The sequence below is a fragment of the Talpa occidentalis genome, unplaced genomic scaffold (assembly GCF_014898055.3).
Source record: "Talpa occidentalis isolate TD23 unplaced genomic scaffold, MPIMG_talOcc4v2.1 talOcc4.4, whole genome shotgun sequence".
Taxonomy (NCBI): domain Eukaryota; kingdom Metazoa; phylum Chordata; class Mammalia; order Eulipotyphla; family Talpidae; genus Talpa; species Talpa occidentalis.
The window spans coordinates 60,534,625-60,540,661 of record NW_023604295.1 but is presented as its reverse complement, the minus strand read 5'-3'; the positions used below and the strand labels follow the sequence as shown (position 1 = coordinate 60,540,661).

Genomic DNA, 6,037 nt, shown 5'->3' with positions numbered 1-6,037 from the left:
AAAGAAAAGTATCCATTTTACTGAGTGCAGAAAAAGCCGAGGCCACTTGAACTGCTTTTCCCAGTGTGCAATGTGGATCCTATTCACCATTGTTGTCGAGGGTGGTGGCCCTGGTCACCTATCCCCTGAGCTGAATCTGCAACACTACCAACCATACTCCCAGGCAATTTGGGCTGGAACTAGCAGTGCTTAACCAGGGTGCGAAGGGTGTGAAACCTTATGCCAACCCCTTTAACTCCTAGCTCTGGAGATTGTGATTCCCTGACTGAGGCAAATGAATCTGCGAAAACATGATGGGCAGACAACAGATAAAGGCAGAGCTCAAATAAGGATGCGCCCAATCTCCATGGTTCTTGGATATAGAGGTTGCAGAAAATTCTCAGGTGAGAGCACCATCCAAAAAAAAAATCCAGTTATAAGTACATGAATTCTAGACTCGAAAAAACCTAGGACTTAGTTCAATTCACACAATCCGAAAACTAGACAACTATAGGTGGAAGCAAGAGGACTAGAGGGTAGAGATGCAACCCCCACCCCATGGCATGGCATGGAGTCCAGAAGATGTGCAACTCCATCCTGCAAGTGGCTGTTTTTCGCTGGGACAGAACCACTTCACACTTCCACTGTGAAATTGCCTATGAAACTAAGCATTCCAAAATATGTAAACTTAAATAAACTTGAATAAGTTTAACTAAACAAGTTGTGTAATTAGCAAAAATACCCAAGAAAAAAAACTCCCTCCCTTAACCCCCCAGTTTCTAAGAAAACACAGTATTGCGCTCATTACATTTCGAATTCACTTTTGTTGTCTTTGGGTCAATATACAAAACCACTAACTAGTAAAATGCTTTTTTCAGATGATCCAATTGTAAAATTGCTGTACTCAGTTTATTTCTAGGTCCTTTAAGAGATACAGGTTCCCAGTTATCAAGGGCAATCAGAATTAGCAGATTCACTTTTAATACATTATCAGAAAAGCAGTGCTTTTAAAGGACACTTTATTCCAGGTACAAAAATTAGAATTCATAGTTCAGCATTAGGTAGGTAATTAGGTTACTTAAGCTTTCCCTATTCACAGCTAAATAATATTCACCTTTTTATTAGTTACATATTGTTATCCCGTTCTTCCAGCACAGCAAAATATATTTCTAAATTGTTCACACATCCTTTGTTTTCAAGTCCAATTCTGAATTTAGCATACACTAGAAAGAACCATTAGTTCCTTCACCTTAAATAGAATAAGGTCTTTAAGAGTTTCATTGACTTTCCCTAATATTCCTATGTGAAAAAGCGTTCTCAAGAAAAGGACGTGGATCATTCACTTTATCCTTACAACTCAACAGTGTGGTACTCAAGATAATCTATTTAACATAAATTATGTTTATCATATCCTTTACATTTTATATGTATCAGCAGGCTTATACATCATTGCAATTTTCATTGTGATTCTATCAAATTTCCAGCTCAACAACACTAATTTTGGAATGCTATCTATTCTTACTCAAGTAGTAAGACTCTGGTTATTACCTGGAAGCAAGAACAGCTGATAGTTTAACCTTTTACACAGCTATCAGCTAATGATAAAAATGGACCATTTTACTGAAAGACAAGTCAATATAAAATGTGTTATAAAAAAGGAAATTTAACAATAATTCATAGAAAGATTTACTTTCTGCACAGAAACAACAAAAAATGCATCTTTTTGTCCTCAATCTGGACAACATTTTCTGTGCAACATCCTCATACTTAGAGCCATCGAGTCAAAACCCTAAGAGTATGGCCTATATAATGTGCTCTTAACCCTTAGCTGGGCGAAGCTAGAACTGTAAAGAACTTACATTTTGTTTAACTACTCAGGCTTGCAATGAGCTCTTAAAAAAAAAAAAAAAAAAAAAACCCACCACTGGGGCCTCCCTGATGGCATAATGGGTTAAGTCTCAGCACTATCAAGCTATTGCCAGCCACTGCAACATGAGTTAGATCCCCAGCCAGGGAGCTAGCCCAGTGGCACAGCAGACCTGTCTTGCCTGCTGCTCCCCTCAGCAGTGTATTTCAGTACATCTGCCCGTTCATGGGCTCTGATGAATTTTCCCGCCCCTGCATCTCTGGTCTTGTATGCATAAACAAAAATAAATCCTAAAAAAAATAAAAAATCCACCACAATCTAGTTATAGACAGATATCTGTTTATTTTAAAATTCCAATCTTGTCAACTTAGCGTTTTCCACCAACTCGGGGTGCAGAAACTTTCACAGGCTTCACAATCTTTTGCTTAGGTGCTGCCTTTGTGGGAGCCTATAAAAGATAAATGATGTTATGTGGCATTACTCCATGCAATGGATCACCAACCCCTTATGGATCCTTAACTACATGAATGGAAAAAAAAAATTTTGTTACATAGTACAGGACCAATGTTAATATTCTGAGTCTGAAAAATTTGCTTTAGTTATAAACTAGTAACAATGGGGGTGGAAAAAAAAAGGGCAAAAAAGTCACCCTTATTTTCCCCGCTTCCAATTTCTGTTTTGGAATAGACCTGTTGGGCTTGGCAGAGGGAGCCCTCTGGAGACCTGAACCACTCCCAGAAACCAGTTATGAACATCATTTCCATTACTCTTGTACTACAATTTCTTAAAAACACGAAACTTTCGGGCCTCCCTGGTGGTGCAAGGGGTTAAAACGCAACCAGTGAAGCCAGCCACTGCAGCACAAGTTCCATCCCCAGCCAGGGAGATACCCACATGGCACAGCAGACCTCTCGTGACTCACCCACTGCTCCCCTCAGCAGTGTATTTCAGTTGATCTGCCTGTTCTGTTCCCCACTCTGTCTCTGGTGAATTCTCTCACCCCCCGCACCTCTGGCCTGTACCCCAGTTCTTGTATGCATAAATAAATTAAAAAAAAAAAAAAAGAAACTTTCACTTATTGCTATTTAAAGTAAAAATCTGTTCTCATATATCCAAGAAAGTCTCAAAATTACCTTAGCAGCAGCCATTGCTGTCTTTTTAGATGCTTGCTTAGCCTTCTTTGCTTCCTTGGCAGCCCTGTGTAGTTAAAAATAACAAGGGCAGAGCTTATTAACAAGGAGCTAGTATGTTTTAGAAAAGTCGAATGATTATATTCTTTCCCCATCTTTAATTACTTGTAGGAGAAATCCGGATTATCAATAAATTTCTTTAGCCAAAATAGCTAAACTTTCATATTAGACACTGTACATTAGCTTTAAACACATAGAATTTCAACCATTATAAAGTTTTATGTTATTAAATGCAAACATTTAGGATTGATACTTCCTTTATAGACACAAATATCAAAACACACAAAAAAATTCTTGGGTGATAAACCCAAATATAATCTAAAATCCATCCCAATAGCTGAAATTCTCATAATAAAGGTTTTCTTACCTGATAGCTTGTTCTCGTTGAGCCTTTCTAACTTCAGGCTTCTGATTCCTCTTGGCCATGATATCGGCAAGTGATGCACCAGTGATGGCCCTCTGGAATTTGACTGCACGGCGGGTTCTTTTCTTCTGAATTTCTTCCTACAAAACAAAAAGATGGGAAATACTTCTGAACCCTGTAACCTATGAATTTGGGGGAGAAAGTAAGTCTGATGATTTATTTGTAACCACTGTAGTGTGTTTGGGCTGCTAAAAACAAAACAAAATCAAAATGGGTAGATTAAAAACAGAATTCTATTTCTTAACAGTTCTGAAAGTCAGAAATTGGGATACCAGCAGGCCTATTCCCATTTGTATCCTCACAATGCATAAAGTGACAAGAGAATTTTCCAAGTCTTTTTTTTTTTTTTGTATAAAGGCATGAGGGTTCTGTCCTTATGACTTTATCACCCCTCCACCGACCCGCCCCCCAAAAGGTCCCATGCTCCTAATATAATCACCACAGAGATTAGGTTTGAACATATGAAAATAAGGGGAATTTAGCAACATTCTACAAATAAAATTCATACAATTATTTGAAAACATAAAAAACATGGTTTCTAATTACAGATTTGTTAAACCATCTACTACAAATCTTCACTAATTTTTACTATAAAAGTTAAAAAGTAACATTCTAAGACAACTGGTTATTTGAGTAACTGGCTAGAACTTTGAAAGTGACCAGTAACACTTTAAAGAATTTACTTTTGGAAAAAGTCAAGGTTTAGGGCAATCAAGGAATCAAGACACAAGTATCCAGGAATCCAAGTGTCCAGGAATCAAGACAGCACAATTCAAACGCTGCCTACAAATTCCACAATGGAAGATTCATCCATGTTAGCTGGCTGTTGGCTTAAGGCTGAAAAACTTCCCACATTTCATTACCTCTTTATCCACTGAAGGAACATTTGAGTTATTTCCACGTTTTGACTATTGTGAATAATGCTCATGCACATTGGTGTACAAGTTATCTGTTTGTACCTTGCTTCCAAATCCCAAGTATACACCCAGAAGTGGAACTGCTTAATCACAATATTTCAAATATTGCCAAACCATTTTCTGCAATGCCTGCAACCACCTTACATACAGCAATGCAATTTCTCATTACTAATTAGGCACTACTAATTTTTTTTAGAATAAAGATCATCCAAATGAATGTCAAGTCCACTTTTAAGTGAAATTAGCAGTATCTCTTTCCTCTGAAAGACAACACTAACTCCATCTTATAGGCACCCGGGGGTGCTCACTAAATATTCATATAACTTAATATTCCATGCGCCCTGAAAACCGAACCTACCTGCCATGACACAAAAATTTTTCTCAAAAAAACACAAACTAAAGAATACTTTTAAAGAAACTTCCAGTATTCTCCAGAACTAGTATGCTGAAAGACTCCACATAAGACTAATTCTTTAAGAATATTCAAAAGCTACTTTGTTCCGCTCACTGGAACAATAACACACTTCCATGGTGCCTTATAACCCAAATGTGCTTAATTCTTATCCTCCCCTGAGAGTTATTTACCCCGAAATGAAAATATACAATGAAACACTATCAATCATTTTTACCTGTCTTACTCCTTTAGTTCAAGAGCACTTCCACTTACTGTCTCCGTTAATTCAGTTTACACACTGACATGAGCAAAATGAGAGGTTCAATTAAGAGACAACCCCACAACATCAAAGTGTATTTCACTTACCGACTGTCCCTTTTTGTGTTTTCTTCTGTAGAGAACAGTCCAGTTTATTTGCCGAGGATTCCTCTTGGAAAGGAATGCTGATTCGCATTTTGCATTAAGAAACTGGAAAACCTGTTGTCGCAAGTTCCAAGTCGTTACTTAGTAAACGATACATGCGGCTGAGCCTGAAATCCCTAAGATTAATCGTTTAGTTCTGCCCCCTCGATATACAATATTGTGTTCCACAGAGACCATACGGTTTGTGTCACACAACCAGCAGTCTGCGTTTCGTTTGGTCTTTTCTCGACAACAGGCAAATCTGAACTCATAGCACAAGGGAGTGTGAGGCGCATCTAGCTCCTATTCCCCCGGGGATTCCAAGAGGACCTGGTACCCATAAGTAGCCTGACGTCTGATTAGTCCACTTCCCTTATAATGGAACATTGAAGTTACACACATTTCCAATTTCCAACACGACTCACACTAGGTTATCAAAGCTCAAGACTGGTAAATCTAGAGGCTTCCGATCACTGCACATAGGGTCTCCGAACCAAGCTTTCCAAGGGGACAAAGTGGTGTAGTAAATGAGCCTGTCTAGACCTAATGAGATCGGTCTTTACTCTCTACAGCAGCACAAACAGAGCTTGGCCGACGCGGCCTTCACCTTCCCGTCGGTCCTGGCGTAGCGCCTCCCGTGTCCCGGGTAGATCTTGTACCCACTGAAACTGCACAGCTCAACCCTGTAAAGAAGAGCGAAAACTCATTAGGAAGGATGTCTACAACCAAAAGAAGCCATGTCCAAGACCCCGGGAGGGCACTATGGAAGAAGATGTAGATGGATTCAAAACCAGGATTCCACTTACTTCATGGCTGCGGCTGCCGGGGAGGACGAAAGATGGCGAAGAGAAGGAGAGGATCATG

At 39.1% G+C, this 6,037-nt stretch overlaps 1 protein-coding gene across 1 annotated transcript; it reads right to left on the bottom strand.

Moving 5' to 3' along the window:
* Positions 1–2,166: 2,166 nt before the first annotated feature.
* Positions 2,167–6,037, bottom strand: RPL24 (ribosomal protein L24). The gene is made up of 6 exons (XM_037525639.2): positions 5,980–6,037; positions 5,781–5,856; positions 5,138–5,248; positions 3,404–3,540; positions 2,980–3,043; positions 2,167–2,294 (listed from the first exon to the last, which is right to left on the bottom strand). The coding sequence occupies exons 1-6, from the start codon at positions 5,982–5,984 to the stop codon at positions 2,214–2,216; spliced, it is 474 nt and encodes a 157-aa protein (XP_037381536.1). The 5' UTR covers positions 5,985–6,037; the 3' UTR covers positions 2,167–2,213.

What these genes read in the sequence shown, in the direction of transcription:
- RPL24 (XM_037525639.2), bottom strand. An exon ending in ACGCCAGGACCGACGGGAAG is followed by an intron (nt 5,249 to 5,780) that starts GTGAAGGCCGCG and finishes TTGCGACAACAG; the next exon opens with GTTTTCCAGTTTCTTAATGC. An exon ending in CAGCAATGGCTGCTGCTAAG is followed by an intron (nt 2,295 to 2,979) that starts GTAATTTTGAGA and finishes TATCTTTTATAG; the next exon opens with GCTCCCACAAAGGCAGCACC.